Consider the following 23,244-nt stretch of genomic DNA (forward strand, 5'->3'; position numbering starts at 1 on the left):
TATTTGTTTGTTTGATGGATGACTGCGGAAAGGTAGTCTGAAGGTAAATCCCAGAAAAGCCACATGAAGTGCATTAAAGAGGCAAATGCTATGTTAGGTCGCGGGCTGTCCCCTTTTCTGCCACACTCTGAGCGTCTTAGTGCCGAAAACAAACAGGAAGGAATACGGCCTACTTTTCCAATTTCCTATTTCATTACCGTCATGTCTCTTTTGACATAAAATGATGATAAATTTAATTCAATTCAGTTCAAGTCAATTCAATTCATTATGATTGAAAAATGCAATACTCCACAATACACTTTTGACATAATACAGCAAATTTCTATAAATAAATAAATATAATCAGTGTTTAAAAAAAAACCTTCCCAGCAGATCTCCACTCATCCTGGCTGGATCTCTGAACATCTGAGCCACACACAGGTGGTGCGGGCTGCTGTCTGAACACATTCTCCCCTTCCCTTGCCCGCTGTCACAGTCCATCATCACTGATGCAGGGCCGGGAAGAGTGACAACCAAGGGCCTTCAGGGGAGCACCTTCAAGACTCTACTCAGCACTTTCCCACCGACGCACCTCTGTTTCCCCCGAAACTGCCACAACACATCCCCTCATCTGTCCATCAGCACCAACTTTACATCAAGTATGCAAAGAATGCACTGAAATATAGTCCTTACATAAGTAAGTGCTGCGTAACCACAGGCACGTGTAACTGCGACACTGGGACACACCAGAGCAAATACCTAAAAGGCTGAGGTATTAGGGCTGAGTTAGGGTTAGGGGAATTATGCATTTATGAAACACGCACACGGATGCGTCCTTTATTCTTACGTAGGCACTACCTGATAATAACCCCTTCATCAATGTGCAATTACATAAGCATATCAGAAACTCAACAGGGTGCAAGGAACTTCTCCCTCCTCGTACGGCTTAAATTCCACTGGCATTCCACAAATTCTGCAGCGATATCGGCAGCCAGTTTGGTGCATTGATTTTTGATTGATTTAGCCTCAAACAACACATATACAGAGAGCGGAAACAGAGAGGGACACAAGCAAATAGAAAATTTCAGTCTCCATTTCCAATCTGTGACTGGTTAGAAAAAAGCACTTCCAACAGATTTCACGAGCCTCTGTTGATCAAATTCAAATATGAGAGCACTGAACAGTATTGATTGCGTACATTTCCCTGGGACACCCCCCTGTAGCTCACAGCACAACAATTACCATGGTGCACGCTCCTCCTGCAGAAGTAATAGGCGAAAATTCACAAAGGCATATCCAATCCATATAATCAGATAAACTAATTGTGGGAGAAGACCGTTCAGAACAGTTAAATATTGCTGGCAGGCCAATCTTCCTCTCAGACATGATACATACTTTATGTTAAATTTGCATTTTACTTCAGGAAAGTTATTCCAAAGGCATTTGCAGGAACAAATTAAATTCAGCCAGATAATATGAATTAGAGTGTTCTTTTTTCAGAACGGTTCATTTTCAAATCCATGTTACAATAGAAATGGCTTCAGTAATGTCTTATTAAAAACTACGTAGCAATGTTTGGAAGAACAATCAGCTAACAATCCTAACAGGCTCACTGAAAAGCCTCTGACGTGGATTTCAGACAAAAAAACATAGATGTATATAGTGAAGATCAGGGTTATTGAACAAGAGCATTCACTTGGTTCAAACATGTTGGGGGCTCACTGAACCACTGGTCCATATATCCTGAAGTCTACATAAATGCTTCAACTGGTTATTTTTTACTGGGTTTGAAGCATTAAACAATATTATTAGAAATGACAGTATACTTTACATGAACTTTATGCCACACAGCTCATATTATGTTACCATATATCAATTATCACGAGCATGGTATAACACCAACCATATTAAAATACACATTTACTACGTCAAACATTAATGAATGCATTTGACAGTAAAAGTATAGGCTAATTAACATAATATTTAGCCCATAATTAATACAGGCTAAAACTAGTCCAGTGACTATATTAGGATACTAATAAGAAAACTTTTTTTTAGTTTTTTAAAAAAAAAAACCTTGATAAGAATTCAACTCTGATTATATTAAATAAAAAAGGAGTCAACTGTGCTTTTTAAAAATCCATCGTTATCTCAGTTAATGGGTTCCTTAATTTAAACTGATTATACTAGTTTGATTAGAACTGCATAAATTAAAATCTACAGCTATCTTAGTTTGAATTAACTGCACATTATCTGTCACTGAAAGTGATTATGACAGGATCCCCCACAGGCCCAGATAAGGGAATCAAAGTAGAGCGGTAATCCAGATAAAGCCAGAATGCAGAGACAAGCTGGAGCCAATGACGAGGGAAACTCTCACACTGTGCGGTAAAGAAGGGAATCACATTTATGCTTTTAAAACGTGTCCCTGATAGTGACTGTGAAACATTCTTTTTGACATTTCTTTCCCAATTTATCAACCAACTAAAAGATGTTATAATCAATTGTACAATTTCTAGTGGAAACCAACTGCAAATTCCCTTTCCAGAAATTCTCAAAATACAGGGCAGAGACTACCATAATATAAACAATTATGAGGTGAAAATATTTTATGAGTTTCATTATTATTATTATTATTATTATTATTATTATTATTATTATTATTAATAATAATAATAATAATAATAATAATAATAATAAAGCCGGCTCTTCCACATACATGGTGGAATGAAGGGGCACAGTACAAAGCTCATTTGTTTTCCACAGTGCCCTCCCTTCATGGCCAGGCAACCAACTCCTGGTAAAAAAAAAGCCACAAAACGTTCATTAGAGCCAAAATGAATGGGAAAACTAACACCTGGCAGAGAGCTGACAGGAAGAGGAACATTGCCACAGAACAGACAGCCTGAACCCAATTACCCCCCAAATCTCATTTCTAATGTCTTCTGGCATTGTGTGTGTGTTTACTGCACTTCCATTTATTGGATCTGCGTGACTCGGGAGAAGCGAGCAGCCTCCATCGCGGCTTCGAGGTCACTGTCCAACATCATCTGCAGGGCCGGCAAGAAGATCGATCTCCCACTCAGCGATAGGATTTGTCTCTCCTGACAGGCCACTTGTATCAGCTGGACTAGATCTATCATTTGTCATATTGTTTGTCATGAGCTACAACGTCTTATAATAACAGAGGTGATTTTGGTGGAGCAACAGCATCCTTCTGAGGAAAAATACATTTGATACTTAATTTGTCTAGGTTTTGTCTACTGGGTAAAAAGCCTTATCCACTTTGCTGAGATGTTTTAAATTTATTAAGTTAGGAGTCTGTTGAGGGTCCCACCTGGAGGCCATAGCATCAAGCATAACTTGTATTTCAGCACCAAATGTTAAGTAAAATAAAAATGTGTTCTGTGCATGTTACTCTTTACTCTTTTCTACATAATAATATTACAAAATAATAATGGATTATTATATTAATTCCATTAAATGTATTATTACATCAATAACAGAGGTGTGTCTTTGTTTCAGCCCAGCAGAATGACACGTGATTCTAGTAATTAATGAATCATGGTCTTCAATCAAGATCTTGATAAGTAGAAGCAGATGTCTTAGTGCCGGGCTAAACAAAAAAAATTAAAACCCTTATTGCCCCTTTTCAGATAAGACTGGACACCCACGGTCCATAGGATCAAGGTGTATTTTACATAAACAACAGAATTTTGATTCCCAAGATGCTCAATCAGTAGAGGCACTGCAAAATACCTGCTGACACTTCTGATTGGCAGGCCATTAAACTAGTGCACCACTGAGTGGTTAAAATGTGAATGCCATGTTATCTACCCAGTCAACATTCTCTCCAAATGACCAATACCAAATCTTCAAAATCAAGAAATTAGTTGCTCTCAGTCAGGATAAAAATTTTTTTTTTTTATTTAAAATTGCAGCTGATTAAAATATGTTTAGTGGCATAGTATTTGTTGGCACTGTTTCTGAATATACCTATTAGAAATTATGATTGCACAGGGTCCATAAAAGCAGTCATGCCCACCACCACAGAAGTAATTTGCCAGTGAAGTAATTTCAGAAAAGGTAAAGGCTCCTCGTGATTGGATTTTCCTATTACTTTCCAAGTAAATGCATGACGGCACTCGAGAAAGCTGGAACGGCTCAAAACGGCAGGACAAGAGCTGAAAACACACAATAAGCCAGCATGGCCACAACCTACCTTTGTTATACATGTTGGTTGGGACTTGGACAACACTGAGACTGAGGTTGACAGACAAATTGTTGAAATGGTCATTTGGCTCCAAAATGAACTCCTTTCCCAGTTCCACATAATTGCCTTCTTCATCAACTTCATTTATTAGCACAGCATTGAAGTATTCATACTAAAACAGAAGAACAGAAGCAGAAATATCATCAACATTGAGCATGGGCAAGAACATGATCATTCACTTACTGATAACTTGTGCTCAGGACTGTAGTGGCACCATGTACTTAGCAAGAGTATGCAAGTAATAGAAGTGACAGCACTCTAATGAGTAACCAAGAGTTGATTGTACAAACAAGAGGTAACATACGCTTTCATAAGCATGTGCACATACATACTGCACACACACACACACACACACATACACACACTGCACAAAAAAAAATGACGCTAAACTGAGGGAAGCGAAGTGTGAATATTTCAGCCTGCATATTTTCATATAGTTGTATGCAAAAGTTTGCACCCCTGGTCAAAGTTTAAATTATACTTGATGTTTAAGTTAACAGAAGCTGACCAGACATCTTTCTTCAAATTTGAATGCATAATTACTATTTTATAGCCATTTTCTTCCCCCTTGCTTGCCTTGCTAATTCACATGTCCTTGTATGCACTGCATGTTTGAGATTTCCCCACAGATTTCCAATAATATTCAAGTCTAGGGACTGTGACAGAGATTCCAAAACCATTACCCTTCTTCCCAGTAAGTACAAGATTGTTTATTTTGAGGTATGCTTGGGATCTCTGGCTTAGTGAACTAAAGGCACACATCTGCAGTGTACACAAATTCAGATCCATTGCATGCTAATGACCTTTACTGAAGTGTGGTTCTTTCTACACAAGCCCAGTCACCACAGGACATGCAAGCCACACCCCCCAGCTGACACGCAAGATATCACAGTACAACACGCTGTCTCAGCCACTGACTTTCCTCATTTTGACTGACTGTAAATCTAAACCTGATTTTTCCAATACCACCGCAAAAGGGACAGCCTTTTGTTTTTACTAATTATTTTAAGCTCTTCACATATATTGAGGGCGCTATTTATAATACATCAGCCTGGTTAAATATAGCAGTGCCAGTAGACAAAAGAAGTTGATGAGGACCTTAAAGAGTGGTAACAGCAAAGAAAATAATGGCAATGACTCCAGTAAGCTTACACTACAAGAAGGCTGAAATAAAAGCTGAAAATAGCATCAGTAAGGACTATAATACTATGTTAGCAGACCAGCTGTAATTTGAATTTGTGATTCACAGCCCAATGAGCTGTTATTCACATACAGTGAGCTTTCCCCCCAATTTGTGCATGTGCATTCCCACTGATACAACCCCCGCTATCAATTCAGCAGAGCACAGACAAGCACAAGCCCTCACACCAAAACACATAATGGCAAGGAATTGCTTCTTTTCACTCTGCAGTCCTCCAGTTAGGCTCGCACAGACATTGAGCTGGAGGAGGACAGTTCACACCCTGGGTGCCTAATTCACAAGAGCAGGGTCACTGGTACATTATAAGAAATGGACGCCACCCCCCAACTGAGATCCCTCCCTTCCTCAGGAAAATTATATGACCATTCATACACCTCCCAGCAGGGCTAGGCAGGGTCTAGATTCAATAGCAGACCAGGGGTACAGTCAGTCACCAGCCTGGCCAACATCTGAACTTTTGTCTGGGCTCTATTGCTACATAAATTGCAAATTTACATAAAGTTTACAGTTTATGGACCGATAGAGCCCAGGGAAGTATTTTCAACAATAAAATACCATCTCACTGTCTTACAGTACTTTGCTATGAAAACAAAAATGCATTCCAAGACCTTAGAAAAAAAATCTAACACTTCCAGTAATTTACTGCGAAATTTATAAGAACTTATTTTACAATGTACGTCACCACAGAGCAAAATGTCTGCCTATGAAGCTTTTTCTCTTTAGGAATCAAGTAACCTTCATTAATTCTACCTCGTGTCTGATCCACCTGCTTCCTTTATCATTCCTGCAAAGCAGGCAATGCACCAATAAAGCCATCAATTACGCAGACGTCAAGCCGCATATCAGTTCAATTAATCTCTTCTGATTAGCCCTGTTATTAGGCCTTTATCAGGGAAAGTGCTGACACAGAAGACAAGGCAAGTTGCCTCAATGATCCCGAAGCTCCCTAATCACAAAAACAAAAATGATTCTGGAACTTCACATAAGAGATACTAAAGGTCAGGGTGAACTCGGTTTTGTACTGTCTGACAAGTGATAAGCTAAATCTTTTGTTTTGAACAGAATAGGCTTTGACCCAATAAGGAAGTAGGTGGAGTCTGATGGCCCAAATAATTGTATAAAACAATAAATGTTTTAAATGTATTATTTATGCCTTCTGATAATTAATGTAAGAGCTCAAGAAAAATGTAATTGTACTTCTAAAGCCATAATCTATTTGACAAGGTTTGTTCAGTTGAGAAAACTAACAATTTAGCAACATTACAACTAGCATTAATGTTCACAAAAATTCCACCTTGCAACCAGTAAAGGAGGTACTAAAATTTGTAGAATATAAAAGAAAACAGTCTTTTGTTGTGAGAGTAACACCATTCAATTTCAGACCTGAATGTTTCCAAATCTTTGCATCCAGGTACAGTTCACTAAACAAATATAGATTTTTTTAAGAACCATAATGTACTTTTGAAGTGGTATGTTTATTCCCGTATTGGTTCAGGGAAAGTGTTGTTCAGTTTCACTGATTTTTATACCAGCTGGATGGTCTTATAGCAGACAAGGATGATTAGTTTAATGCATCCATATAATAGAAACATTAGTGGATCTGCTACCACAGACTCTGAACTGACGGCCCATCCTCTGGACTGATTCCCAAAAGAGTGTTTTTGTGCTTGTGCACCGTTCAACACTTTCACGCTTGGACTGCTCATCTTAAAGTGCTCAGAGCTGAGCGTTCCATTTGAGATAAAGTGATAGCCTTTCACCTCTCAAAATCTAAGTAGCTGGAAAGACATTTAGACAATACTTCCAACTCATTTCAAGTACCAAATGGATATTCATGTTAAACTATCATTTCATGACAATCTATTGACTGGTAATATACTAAAAACCCAGATGCCCTTTAAGGAAACCTTAAGTTTCCATTTGTGAAAAAGTCCTACCTTATAAAGACATGAAACATATTACCAAGAAAACTAAAACAAGAAAACTGTTTTCATAAACCAGAAAACCCTCCAAAAGTCAGAACACATTCTTGAAAGAAGGCCATTTCACTTTGCGGAAAGTTTAATTTGTGAGTGGAAATTGCTCAGTTTATTGTCTTAAAAATAACACATGCCTTCAGGTTATAAACCATTGAAACATTTTAATTCACAGATGGTCTTTGCCTCCGATCACTGTATGCATTTACTCTTCTCATGGAACACAGTTACCCTAATAACCAAGAAATAAAATATAAAAACACCCAAGATGGAGATGGTGTAGCAATAACTTTAAATCTTTTCATATTCCAGATAAAAACTGCAGTGCATAAAAAAGCCAGAAAGAAGTTACATGGGCACAGGCTCTTCTTCATATGGCCGATGGAAGAAATTACAACTGCAACAACTGCAACAGGGTTAGCAATCAATTCAACAACCTTAGCAGAAGTTAAATTGATAGATGTGATGCTACTACAACTGCCGTTAATGGCCCAGTCACCATTTTGGGACATTTTCATGTTCTATCTGTGGAGACATTTGCCACTGTTTTCCTGGCCTGTCCTGAAAGGGCTTACTGTTGCTTCATTTCAGCTGAGGGTTAAAGTCTCATGTTTATTACATTTGGGCCAGTTACCACACCGCACTGCTGGTGATGTTGGTTATTTCCCACAAGATGCTAGGAGGGTTCCTAAATAGTGCAGCTCAGCATACACTATTTGATGGTAATAGCAGCCTTCAAGCGATCATTTAACCCCATAACTCCCAGGTCCCAGGGCTCTCAGTTGAAGCCGAAAATTTTTCCAAAGTATAGCACTACTTAACATGTGTACCAGTGCTACTATTCCAAAAATCTGCTTCGATCACATCCGGTTTGATACGTAGAATTCGAATAGTCCTCTGTCCTCTCTTTGGAATTATAGTGATATAGAGAAAGAATGATAAAGTGGAATTCTACTACCAAAATATGAGCTGCAACGGGAAAATCCAATTGCGTTGCTCCTTGAGGATGAACACCGGAGCTTTCGAAAGAGCGTGCCGAGATGCTGAATGAAAGGCCTGTCTGTCAATTTCCTCCAGTCTGGAAAGGCCAGGCCCAGGAGTGACCTTTATCAAACAGGCTCCAGCTGTGTCTAAATGTGCATGTCTCTTGTAACTGAGTTTGTCTGTATGCTCTGTACGGATGTAATGGAGAGCATCTGAGTAAGTTATGGCATAATCATTAAATTCTGAACAGTAATATACCATATAACCACAAAATAACTAACCATTTAACTGACACAAAATAATATTTATCATAACAGGCAAATATTATTATTATTATTATTATTATTATTATTATTATTATTATCAACTGCCAAAAAAATGAGTTGGAGTACTCAGAAATGTGCTCTCGGAGTCCTCGTTTGCACTAATGAACAGTCAGCACATGTATTGTTATCTTTAATTAAGTTCTGAATAAATGAGCAACTGATTTATCTGATCGAACGAATGGACATCTTCATACCACTGGATTTATCTACAATTATCTCTCACTAAGAGCTCTCTCTCTAAATTTGAATGCATGCATCCATTTACTGTACACATAAGTGTGTGTGTGTGTGTGTTTGGTCTGTGTACAAAGAGCACCTTTCATTCAGTTTAATTGAAGAAAATTAGAGGCAGGTGGAGTAAAGGTCACTTGAAACTTAAATCTTTCACCTTTTCCCATGAACTGAAATATGACAGCTGTGCTCAAGATATGCAGTTCCACTGTGAAACACTGACGCACTGGTACGTCTGTCAAATAAACACCCAATACAAGGTATGATACTATAGTAATAATGGAAGAATATTCTTGTTATCCTCAGGGAGAAAGGCCCCAGGGCGTGGATGGTGCTGGATGTACATGACTGACTGACAGCTCATGAGACAGTGTATCAGAGCTTACAGACTGAAACATGTAGCCATTACCCACGAGCGGGGCACAGAATCCAACCACTGACACCTAATATTATGCCTGAGCGCTTATCCGACATTGAAGAGGGAGACTCAAAACTCAGCAAACTTGTCTCTTCTGCAAAAGGCAGAACTTGTTACTGCTTAAGATATTAAACCAGAGAGTGAGACACTTCCATTCTTTTTGATGCACCTCATATTATGGCACTCCATTTTTATGGACGCTTTATGGACGAGTCCTCGACATGCACTTTTCTCTTTTGTCTGACTGAACAGAAGAGGAAAAGGAACCCAGAACTAGCTCTCCACTACTATTGCATCCACGCTCTGTGATTTTACTGTTCAAAACTATTATATATGGAAATGAATGAAAACTATTAGATACATATATATATATTGAAATGTGATTGTCTCTAAAAGTAGAACTGCGTCCATATTTAATTGTTAATATGTTGTCGTCCTTATTGTAGTATGTAGCTTTGGGCAAATATAAGAATTATGAAAGCTAAAACCAAAAAATGCAACTTGCAAAAATGAAAAAAAGCACTCTCTGCAACTTCCTGCTCCATTTCCCCAAACCACTGTACTGAGTCTCCCATAATTCACTTCTCTCTCTTTTGTCTGGAAAAAGTACAAAAACTACTGCTGTTTGGGAAAATGAAACTGCAGGGAAAAGAAATAATGGACCACACTTCATCTTGTAAAATTAAATAACATACTGATGCCATTGTGAAGTAACTGGCTTAATAACCCCAGAACAACTGCACACCACAAGTGAGACACCTCACTTCGCTGTTACAAAGGGTAGGCCTGATGTGTCTCTAACCAGGAACTTGTGAATATATTGTAACTGCTGGAATGATTTGGCTTAACTTTAATCGAAAATAGCTTGAATTTATCTCAGGTTCCTGATTGTAACAATGAATTACATTCTGAGTACAAATAACCCATTGATTCATCCTGAACTGTTTCTTTTCTAATTTAGAAAAGAAAGGATAAAAATTTAAGTAGAAATTTTAAAAATTGACTTAAAAGATTCTAATTCCTATGAGACAGGCCAAATTAACTGACCCAATCATTCTTAATTGGGCCCATCGAGGGTTCTCTACAAGATCTAGAACAGGTAAATGTGCAGACCAAACAAAAGGACTTAAAGAGCGTTTTTTGAATCCTAGAAAATTATATTACTCCAACTTTTGAAGTATTGGTTCAATCAGTTATCCCATTTTCTGTAGGAAAGTGCATCAGGGAAAGTATAACATAAGATTGTAATCATGGCATGGATCTATGGAGGGGTTTATATTAATTCCATTGTGATCACAGTCAGGCAGTCTAACAAAAAACACAGGAAAGAATTGGGCTCGTTGGTTCATCATACATCACAGTAAGGTAATATCTCAGCAAAGGATATAGCATCTAAAATCACAGAAATAATGAGTCAATTATCACAAAAAAAAAAAAAAATTGCAGTGCGACTGCCACAAATAAATCTATGCAGGGCAGGCAGATCTTGTCATTTGAATAACAGAAAATGTAATTGCACCAGAAAAACAAGAAGAAAATAATGACAGCTTGATTATTTAATACAATGGAAATGAATCGATGCCTCTGCCCTGCACACTCATTAGTAATAGGGCAGAGAAAAAGCAAATAACAGCGGAATGATAGCGAGATTTTCAATGGTCCAATGATGATGGTATATTCTTTCTTTTTTTTTTTTTTTTTACAGATGCTTTGCCAGTACAAATTCCTATGAGCAATTTTGCCAAAGGACCGAATTCACAGACTGAAAAGTGCACCTCAGCCAAAAAACATGCCAAAACAGCCAAGCATTCTCTTTGATCCAAGAGCTCAGGCAGCAGTGCCATGGCACTCATCGGTCTTGAGTTACCTGCTATATTTCTTAATACTTTGCAAGATTTCATATTTTACTGCATGGAAAATAAAGCTTTGAAGTATTATTGCATATTGTGTCAATGATTAGTCTCAAATGTTATATCAGGGGCAGAATTCAAGGCTTTATTTAAAAGATAATGATTTTCTTTGTCAGTATCAATCCAAAATGAACAAAATGGAGCTACTGGTGAAGCTTATTGTACATTAGAGACCTCTCTGTAGTGAACCAAGCAGTCAGATCTTTTTACAACCTGTCACAGAGTTTCATACAAAAATTGTACACAATATCAAAAGTGAAAGAAATATATATAAAAAGGTTTTGCTTTTTGTAGATGTAGATTCCAATGTTTATATACAAAGACGAGCTGGAGCACAAAATGTTATGCATATTTTTACATTATACACATTATATTACAATCAAACATTATAAAAATAATGTTATAACTGAATTACTCAAAGTAAAAAAAATACCTTTTGACAATTACAGTGTGTAATCCAGTCAAATCAAATTTTTAAAGTTATTTTTATTGCAATTTCTTCACTGCATGATGGACCTGGCAGTATAGTTTTCAAAGCTGAGAAGCTTTGATTCAATGGGTCTCAAAAAGATCATATCTGAGCAGAAATTTCCCTTTATAAAATGCCTTCCACAAGGAAAAGAATCAACAAAGCCCTGTTTTGAGTGATACAATGGTACTCAATAAAAAGCCATGGGGTGTCATTGTGAATGTTCTTGAGAATCAGTATAAATAAAACTTCCATTTGCACCACTGTCCTTCAAAATATGCCCACACTGCTTAGCTTTGTCATTAATTATTATTGCTGGGTAGACATACTGTATGACAGATGGCAATGATGTCTGACACCGCCTTGCTCTGTGACAAACTTTCCCTTCTTAGATTATGCGTAAAACGGGAGAAGGGAGAAGAATGGTAAGGATGCAGCAGTGCTTAATTTAATTGTATCTCAGAAACTGCAAAGCTGTTTACCACAAAAGCCTCTTTTATATCTCCCTAAAAACCAGACTTCTTCTCTTCATATGAGTTCAAAGGTAAAAAAGGGAATGCTCAAGGTAAGTGTTGTGAAGAGTATTTTTCACTCCTACCTCTGAAGGTACAGTATAAAGAAAGGTATCTGATGGATCTGATGTCATGCACACCGGAAAATATTAGGTTGATAAATAGCTCTCATTCAGGCCATATGTCACCTGGGAAACAACATGGACGCCTGGATGGATAGATACCGGAAATTGATGCATTCTTGACTTTGAAAAATGCATACAAAAAATACCCCCTGAATACAGTAAAGATACAACACATTTATTCAAAGCAAGGGGTTAGTCCCATGAAGGTGAAAGAATACAGCAAGCATGGACTTTCCAAAGCACCCTCTTCCATGATGGGTTGTTGCATTGTTATACTCTCATAGCCAAGGCCTTTTTATCCGGGATTATTTGTGCTCCTGCATAGGGATCTTCCATACTATCTGTGCCAATCAATCTCGTGCAGTGCTCACAATACAGAAAGGAACTGTGGCTGACTGAGAGCTGTGGGGGAAAAAAACCTCCAAGCCTGCATTCAAGCAATGCCAATCCTTCAGAATGGATTTTGAATCAAGTGTAAAAGGGGTTTATGGCCACATATGGCAAAGCAGCCTGTGCATCTTGCACAAGATTAACTCTCTTGGTTTTTCATTCACTCATGGAATCAGTTCTGATCGGAATGGCTGCACTCCTAAGCAAATATTTCAACAGCCAATGGCTTTTGGAGAGGGCTAGAGCAAACAGTTCTTGAAATGATAACTTATCAGAGAAAAAAAAACAAAGAAAATGAACTTTAAAAACATGACCGTTACAGATTAATGGAGGGTTTTACGTGACTCATCGCAGGAGTAGGCTTGTCATACAGCATGTCTGGTAGTTTTTAACATTTTACGTTCCTGCTTTCAGTGAGCCGTGCAAGTGAGCCATGTGAGGATAAGGGCAGGCAAAAGAAAGCAAAAGAATGAAAGAGAGAAAAAGAAAACCAGAAAGAGTGGCTTTACTCACACTATTTGTCAGAAATTGTGTAATCACGTTAAAAAAAAAAAAAAAAAAAAAGATGAACTAAAAAGATGTTAAATTCATATGGTTTGTATATGGCATGCCTTTAGTGCATGGTTTTGGTCTGGTCTGATGTTTAATTCATAAAGGAATGATGCTGACCATCTTATCCTTTGCTTGAAGTACAATACACAGAAAAACACCAGTTGGAAAACCGTACAAGTTATGTGTGTAAACTATTTGAAAATTTGATTCTTTTCCCTGGAGTAAGCACCCTACTGGTATTGCCAAGGAGGTACTTTTTTGCCTCCTGGATAGAATTTCCTGAACACCATTCATATTCATGTAGGCTAATTGACTTGATGAATTTAGTTGGATGAACATAAACAAACTTGATTAACTTAACTATCGCAGTGCAATTTTAGTTTCTGCTGTATCAAAATATGGCCTGGATTCCGTCACCATTTCTCATTAAATTTGACTGACATTTAAAAGCAAGTATTAATTTTTATCTTTAGTCTGGTGAGTTCAGAAATCAATTAAGTACTGATGGAATACCAGGTCTGATTGCCCTTTAATTAATGATTGATGTCAAGAATTTTTTAGACAAAAATTCTTATTACTAAAGACCAAGCAGGTATTCTAATAGCAACAGTGACAGCCCACGCATTCTCCTTTTTTCCTTTTGTATGGGGGCATACACTCACATACCAGCAGTTAGCAGCAGACTGTCCAAGGAGATTGTCTTATAACATGGTGTGGATCTGCCCCGGATGACATAATCATGGTATTTAAACCTATATTACACAATGACTGTGTGTGAGGACTCCCCCAGAGAAGGTATTGTACAATAAAAATGACTGGAAACATTGATCCTCGCTTGGAATTTCCCTCACCACCCAGAAAAACCCATGGCACGTAAATAAAATCAAGATGTAAGTACTTAGCTTACCATGCGGTGTCTTCACCCAAGTGGAAACCTGGTGCTCTGCTAGTAAAACTATAGGCTGAACTTTCCTGAAGATAAAAAAGGCCTATCTTACGAAAACAAGATTGCGAGCTACTGTTTCTGCACAAAGCAGGACCCCCGCATTGCATGCAGCACTGCTAGTAACAACTATGAGTTAGGACTGCACCGCCATGTGCTTTCCAGAACCAAGCAGACATCTTAGCCAACAATGCACTTGGAGGCATTCCAGCCAGACTAACAAAACATCCCAGGCAATAATTATTGAATTTAGTCGAGTCTGAGGCACCAAATGTGAACATGGGTGCATTTATTGTATTGTACTGTCTTACTATTTATCTGAAATAGACTTGATAAATTTAGCTATATAAATATGAACAGGTTTGATTAACTTAACTATTGCCATGCAATTTTAGTTTATGGAGTATTACAATATGGTCTGGAGTCAATGAACATTTTTCATTAAATTTGACTAACATGTATCACTTATTATTACATTATCTGAATAGCTTAATATATGGTTGGTTTTCAGACATGATGTTATTCACATAAACACACTGCACATTTATTACACAAATCCACTATTCATGTTCCATGCATTTTAGCATTTCCACACCTCATTGTCAGCTTTGACATGATAGATGGCACTTGAATCTCTTTCAGAAGCAGATGCATGCTCACAAACACAGACACACATCCACACACACACACACACACACACACACACTCACGCACGCACACACACGCAGACACACACACACACACGCACACACAGATTTCTGGTTGAGATTGAGAACCTGAAACACCTACACAACGTTGACACTGGAACAGAGAGCAGAAATTAACATTTTTGTGGAAAATCCAAAAAATGGAAGACAAAGGAAAACCAAATAAGGCAACTGTGTTGGAACATGTTCTCTCTCCAGTAGGTGACAAGTTTTCTGTGATCTGAGATAAAACTATTTATATCCCTTTTAATGGTACACCATTTTTCAGGAGTTGTTCAACACTATTAGCATCATTATTTTTGACAGCAAGCAATGGAACATAGCCTATACATTTCTTAATTGACATGTTGTACGACCTGTAAACTGCAATGAATCTCCTGTTTTACAGAAATGGAAAATATTCTTTGTTTTGTACAAAATATACTTTCCTTCCAATCTCCTTGCTACTGAAGTCTTATATCTCCAAGTACTTCAAAAGAAATGACATTAATTTCCAATGAAGAAGAAAGCAGGCCCTAGCTTCTGGTTGATAAGTGTTGGAGAAAGCACACTTCCATAGTTGTAAGTCCTTGGGCAATAATTTCAAACTCAATACACTTTTTTTCTGTGGTATAAACATAAACGGTATGTGCTTCATTGAGTGAATACAAAAATATGTCCTCCTTAAACAGTAGATAAACAATAGAACAGACAGGTCTAGTGTACAGCTGTTGCAAAGACAAAGACACACAGAAATGAAATCCATATCTGCCATAGTGTTTTATAATATGAATTAAATATTTCACTACATATTAAGGCCTTTCAAAAACACCTTGGTAATAACAATTAAAATGGGAAAAGCATAAAAATCATATTTCTGTTTTTCTGCAATAACAGTGTAATGAGTTTGATAGGCTAACCAATCAATTCATAAATGTATATTGAGAAATCTTTAATCTTTTAGAAATTATTGATAAATATTCCCATTTAGCAAAGTGCTAGTGAATGGGAAAGATCAATTAAACATATAGGATATGCATATTTTAAATATATACGTTATTTGTATGTTTGGCAATTACATTTATTGTAAAAGAAAAACATACATACCATGGAGAAAAATTACTGCAGGTAATTATTTTATTACATTAATAATGCAGCAATCCTTTTCCTTCATAGAGTAACAATCCATTTCCCTTCACGTCTGCTGCATCTCTCCCAGTGCATTCGCACAAATTAAATTAATTTAATGTAACAGGCACACAACTGAGACTGCCAAGTGAGAGAGCATCACTCAATTCAAGCAGATGGTATCAAAACAAAGGACAAAAATAAACCCTGCATTTAAAAAACTGAAATAACTGAATCTGCATGAAACCAATAAAGACAACAATTTACAACTGAACTACTCAAGGTCTCTAGAACGTACGTTTTATTCACATTCACTTAATTTAGTATTCTTAATTTGCTACATATTGTTATAATTTGGATTACCTCTGAAAACAACAATCATTTACATTTAAACTATTATCTATGAGCTAATCTCGGTTTCCGATACCAGGACGTAACCTACTCACATACACACACATACTCTCTCTTCTTAAAACACAAATAGACAAACACACTACGACGGGACTCTGTGGCAGAGCTGTGGTATGAGGTGGAGATGCGGGGGAACTAGACCGCCTTTCATACATAAAAGGAGACGGACACAAACTTGGGGCAGCTTGACAATAGGGAGCTTGACAATAGGGGATCATGGGAGCTTGATAGCTAGGAGCTACACCATGCAAGTTGTCCACAATTATTCCCTTCCCCTCACACGCGTAACTTACTCAACACAGGATTCTTATATTTGCAGGTCGAATTCAAATACACATCATCACACAGTACTCGTTATAACACATACTCCTTCATGCACACACGCATATGTACTAACATAGTTTTTCTCCCTCCTTTCTCTGAATCTTTCTCACTTCAAACACACACAGTTCAGCTGTGACTGTAACTGTGACAAGGGGACTTGACATGCTGGGGATGGGACAACCTGATGAGAGTTCAAAATAGTCTCTTCATATGGTCACCCAAATGATGCGTGAAAATACTTGGTGTTACTAAATGACCTAACTTATCCTGCGTAAATTTAGGCCATTATCATTAAAAGTCCTTAATTAACTTCAATAAAAAAAGAACATGGATCGCATTCAAATTAGAAGACATCAACCGTGACCAACAGGCAAATTCAGTCACTACAGCTGCCATGATCATTCAGGACATGGAATACTCCTGTTACAACAATGACAATTAGTATATATTCAAGCACGGAGTAAGGGCAAAAAAAGTGCTCAGAATTTTTTAGGTAGGCCAGAGAAATACTATCAAGTCCTCGGGCTACTTTAAAAATGTTCATGATCTAAAGAGTGAACAAAAATGACAGAGTAATAAATGCAAGTAATGGCCAGGGACCCTCTCCCTTTCATTCAACCTTGACGTCTATTAAAACATGATGGCGGCGTCACCTTGATGTGTGAAAAACAAGCACACAGATAAGCACTCAAGAGAAATGAGCCAAATTTAATTCACTCTCTTATTTGACTTGTTTGAAGTGCATGTAGGTAAGTGTACACTAACGACGGACAGGACGATAAACAATAGTGATAATTACCGGATATTTTTTTGACTATCATCGCTGCCATGCAGTGCATCGGCTTTCTTTCTGTCCCTTACAGTAGTGCATCAGGAAAAAAGATGAAAAGAGAACCAACATGCTGAATGGCGGTGAACATTGCTATTATTCTCAAAAAATACTTGATAATTATTGCTATACTTTAGCACCCAGCCCAACATCAAAGGGTAGTCTTCATCTACCACAACTGCATTACAGTAAATTGGTTTATATTATATTATATTATATTACATTACATTACATTACATTACATTATATTATATTATAATTAATGTGATATACATAACATAAAATAATTTTCTCTTTTTTTAAACAAAAAACCTAATTCAGTCATTTTACATTTTGTACATATGACAATCAAAATAACCTCCACTGGTCAACTGCAGTAAGGATTTATTTGCAGGTTCAGTTTCATCATGTAAAATAACGGCATAGTTTCTCTCCCCAGTAGCTCCAAATGCCAATGCATGGAAGGGCAGCGGCCATTTTCTGCTGCTTCACATGAAAGGGAGAGAGAAGGCAAAGCGCAGCACTCACTGTGACAGAATTGCTGAAATTATCCAGCCTCCTGCCTGGCATGTGACTGTATCACTCTGAAAGAGGCTAAATGAACAGAATTCCTTTAAATACAAAAAAACCATGGGACAGTGATGCATAACATATCCCTGCGACCCCCCCTCGCCCCCCCCCCCCCCCCCCCAGCAGCTACAACCAATCACCAAATCACCAAACATTTAATTTTTCTGTCATTCTGTCATTGTGATGCTGAATCTGTCAGGTCAATAAACGCAAAGACTTCAGTCCACACCCCCTAAATCATAGTATGCCAACCAATTCTGTATTCAGACAACTCATTTTATAGTTAATTTAAAAAGTACAGAAGCCTATTTTATTGATATGGATTTAACAGCACAGAGACACTCAGAATTCGGTCTCACAGGCTTTTCAGGTCATACAGATAGACTCTCCTGTCCTCACTATTGCCAACAGCTGCTGAAATGATGATGAGGACAGCTGCTCAAAACTGTAGACCTCAAACCTTTCCACTTTTTCCAGGCATTCATACTACTTTTTGACATTTTGGGCATCCATGAAAATCGCATTTGTCGGTCGCAGACCAGCTCATAATTGTGTGGAATAAAGCCAAGGAGTTCATTCAGCTGCCAAGATAAAAATGGAATCTGAGGACATGTAATTGCCTCTGAGAATATTGCACAAATTGTTATTGAAAAGTATTGTGGAGTAAAACAGACCCCTTAAAACTACTTTAGGTTTATTTGGTTCATGTCCTGTGTTCCTTTGCTGGCCAAACAGGGGATGGGCTAGACTATAGGCACATAACTATTTGCATGGCCAGTGATACTAAGAAACACTTTTTCCTCATGAAAATAGAACAGATCTGAAATTATAAGCTCATTCATATAAAACTCTGAAAGCGAAACATGTATGAACCAGCCAATAACTGTACAAACAATTATAAAAATGATAGCAAAACAGAATACATAACCCTGCAACATGGTTATTTTGAACAGTCACAATCACAGTTCTAAAGCATTTTGACTTAAATATCCAATTAGAGACTAAAATACGTGGCCTCCTGCCTGCACTGCATTCGAGTAACACTGCTAACAGAGACGTACACAGATTTGTATTCAGTTTCACAAATGCTAAATCACTACCAGTCAGTTATTTGTATATGCTTCCAGCAGCAACTATTGATAGATTTTGTTATTACGTCTTGGTCTTGTACACGACCAAGCAGTTAATTCAAGGGACAGACAACCAATTGAACTCCGAAACCAGTGTCTCCCACACTGGACATCACACGTTTAAGCAGCTTGGTTTGTTGAACGTATTCCTTCCACTTAAATGCAAACAACAGGCCTTATATGAAAAGCATACTTCCCCCAATATTCCCGCCAATCCCAACCAAGCCCCCGCAATCAAAGAATTCATTATTCCGGAGCTGAGCAGATGGTTAGATGGGTGTTTTGATAAAGAGCAACAATCGGAGGGGGGGGGGGGGGAGAGGTTCTGAGGGGACTCTTTGAACCAAGATTAAGAATTGATTCTTCTATGGAGCATGACAGTAATGAACGACTGGGCCTTTACTACATCTTTACTGTAAGAGGACTTGAAAGAATGCCCTGGGTTAACTAGATCGTTTGTGCAACTTCATGGGTAGGATTGCAAAGGTAGGATGGTGCCAGCATTCGATCCAGCAAGAGGAGCTACTCACTGACTGCAGCGCGTGAAACTGACTACTAACTTTTGGTAATGCCCATTTCACAGGAGTGATGCTCTCTTTGGATCTCACCGAACAGACGTAGGCAGATAGAAGCTGAAATGAACATGGCATGTAAATCCCATTGTTTTTTGTTGAAAACGAAGATGAATTTAGCAACCACGTAAAAGCACAGAATGGCATTTCCACATTAAGACAGACATTTCCAGCCACTGCAGCTCCATCAGCAGAGCCCGAGATCAATCAATACGGCATCCGAATCATCAGTCCGTTCTGCACAGGTAGCTTATAGCTGTCATCCCTAAATAAACTCTTGAGTGCCTACAGGGAGTGCAAAAAAAACATATAACTCCTGTCTCCGCCTCGAGACGCAGACAAGGTCTCTGATCCTGTTCCGACTACAAATGTCACGGCTGCAATTTCGGGCTGAGAGCGGGGAGTCCTTATCGCCAGAGAGAGGAGAGCTTCCCCCCTGCTGCTCCCAGCTCACCTTTTCAAATGCGATCATATCTGAAAGTGGCTCTGATTCCCCTGGCACAGCCGTTGCTCCATGCCAGTCCGAGCAGGGCGCATCTCCCAGATTAAAGGGCGGGTGATTGCGATAAAGAAGAGCAGAGGAGGTCCATCCCCCCCTGCAGTGGAGGCTCCCACCAGTCACAGTATCAATGGGTTGCATACTTGATGTTTAATACCTGGTGAAATTAGCTCTTCTCAGACCCCCCCACCCCCCCCCAAGTCATCTCAGCAGTTGTCCAACAAGATCCAAAGTGCAACAAATGCGGAGGGAAGTCTTGCGTAACTTGTTCTAATGGATTTAAAGCATAACGAGGATGTAGGGTAGGGGGTGGGAGGAGGGGGGTGTGGGTGGTATGGAGGTTGTGTCTGGAAGCAGTTTAATTTCAAAGTCATAGAGACTGGGCTGGATTAAGGAGCTTTTCCATCCAGTGCCCAGAGGTTTATTTGCAGAGGAAAAGACTATTAGCCGCTGAAGTGAAACAGTCCATGAATAAAATTGTTTTTACTCTCCCTGCTGCTGCAGCCTTTCTTGCCTGTTGTGGGACCATTATTACCGTCTGGGTCATTTCTCTCTGATTGCTAATGTCAAATGAATGTGAGGCAGAAAAAGGTCTACCACTTTCTTTCTTTTTACCACAAGCATCTCGCTTCACTAAAGATATGCCTGAAGGTTCATTCCCTTGTCAAAGACATTCATCTATTAATTGCTTATAAAATACACATTAAGAACTTATGAGTGGGCTATGGATTCATATCAATATACACTTTCAACCACCATGGGCTTTACACGTTTTTGTTAAATATTATTGTGGACTACCAACTTTGTATTATCGTGGACTACCACTAATCACTTTGTATTTATATCTTCGGGGATATGTGTTTCAATTTAACTGTTGTTATATAATAGGAATAATATGTGAGAAACTTCTAAGAAATCAAATGTGTAATGGGTCACTGCTGACTATTGGTATTCTTATATAAAATGACTAGATTGCTGGGCCCACTGAATGAATTTGAGTTTTGGATAAGCCAGAGTTTGAATTCAAATTCATTTTTGTAACTTTATGCTATACTATACCTTTAACTGCTATAATCAAGACCATCTGGTAGTTCTTTCATTTGTGTACAGTATGAGGATAGAATTTAGTAGAAGTGACTAAAACGCACATGAAGACTTCTACAAACATGCTTGTAATTGTCCAAAACCCAAAGTTGAGCTATCCTTGGTCCTGAAGCTATTAGGTCAACAGAGTCAAAGCATTTACTATACTTGTACAATTATAGTCCACTGTAGCGTATCTGTAGTGTAAAAGACACTTTTTGAACAAAAATTATACACGTGCTATATGTTTCCTGTGGAATAAATTAAAAGTTCTATTAGAAGAAAAATAAAAATAATAACCGCTTATAATACACCAACAGCTCCATAAATGAGTAGTCCCAGTAGCACAGCACTTCCATTACATGCACCAGCCCAGAGGCTGTGAAAAGGCACTGGGCCAGAGGACTCCTCTCTGCTTACCTGCAGGTCAGGGTCCTCTTCGTGCTGTAGATGGGCCTCTTCTGCCGCCTCCACCAGGCGCTGGGGAAACAGAGAGTGGAGTGGCCGGTGTTAGTGCAAATGAGGGTACGGCGAGGAAACAGATCAGTCACTCGCTGTGGTGTGAATGAGTGCAGCAATCCAGCAAAGCCAAAATATATAGCTCTGCTTAATCATAAAAAACAAACTACATAAAAACTCTATTGTGCATTCGACTGGAGACAGTTTAAATAACCAGTCTAACCTACCGTGGAGAAAGGAAAATAAGGGATTTATGAGGAGCAAGTACACACAGCCATATGAAGACATTCAAGTAATCAATCCAAACAGATCTCAGAGACATACTTAGCACAAATCCAAAATAACATTCTGTTATTCTAAAAGATTAATTGAAATTCAAAGCGATCAAAAATGTTTTGAGTTACCATACTGAAAAATATACTGTAAACCATTTGCTTATATGATTTTTGATAAGACACCGCACTTGGTTTCAAATGAAAACAACATGGTTCCTGTAAAAATGTCCTTTATTGTCCCTGTCTGTTAACAGCATGGTATCCACTGGCAAATAGTGATAGAAAAAAAGTGTCCTGATCACAAACATTTCTATATAGACAGTAATTACAATGGAATTGCTGGTCATTTCATATCAAACAACTCATTCCAATTGTTATTGTGCTAGGGGTTGACAATATTCAGGTAGCACAACAGAAAATAGGGTGATTCGGACATTAGCCATGGCACTAACATAAACATTTAAAGATACCATCTTTATCGCATGCCACACACTACCAGCTTGAGGGAGAACAGTGTGCCTAAAAAAGACGGGTAAAAACAGATGGGCAGCAGCAGGTCGGATTAGTGCAGGGTGAAGAGAAGTGGAAATCGCCCACCTGAACGCTAATGTGGCCAGGATTCCAGATGCCAGACCACAGCAAACCACAATACGTATCAGCGTTAGTTATTTTTCCATCATGCAAAAATAAAGCTGGTATATGAACGGTAGACCCCCACATTCAGTCCAGTCCATGTCTTTGTTTTGCACATGATGATGGCATTGTATAATTTCCTGTATAATGCTATTATATAAATTTTTTACAGCACTAGTCTTTAAGCATCGTCTTCCCCAGTGTGTCCCCTTCTGACTTCAGCCTGCTGACGAAAGCAATCTTTTCCTCATTCAATAGTCCTGACATTCTAATTTACGACACAGCACCTTCAACATACACAGTTGGCCTGTAGATAAGAAACTATTTTCCTAAATGATTCTAAAGCAGAAGTAATG

The 23,244-nt window shown here is 38.3% G+C and overlaps 1 protein-coding gene across 4 annotated transcripts in view; it reads right to left on the reverse strand.

The window, feature by feature from the left end:
* Window positions 1–23,244, reverse strand: part of cacna2d3a (calcium channel, voltage-dependent, alpha 2/delta subunit 3a) — a 184,613-nt gene that overhangs the window by 92,546 nt on the left and 68,823 nt on the right. For all 4 annotated transcript variants that reach the window (XM_035380856.1, XM_035380855.1, XM_035380854.1 and 1 more), the window contains exons 4-5: window positions 21,942–22,001; window positions 4,202–4,364 (exon numbers count right to left, since the gene is read on the reverse strand). In XM_035380856.1, the coding sequence (XP_035236747.1) occupies window positions 4,202–4,364; window positions 21,942–22,001 (223 nt within the window). The remainder of the gene's footprint in view (window positions 1–4,201; window positions 4,365–21,941; window positions 22,002–23,244) is intronic.

Source organism: Anguilla anguilla, chromosome 11, assembly GCF_013347855.1.
Source record: "Anguilla anguilla isolate fAngAng1 chromosome 11, fAngAng1.pri, whole genome shotgun sequence".
Classification (NCBI taxonomy): domain Eukaryota; kingdom Metazoa; phylum Chordata; class Actinopteri; order Anguilliformes; family Anguillidae; genus Anguilla; species Anguilla anguilla.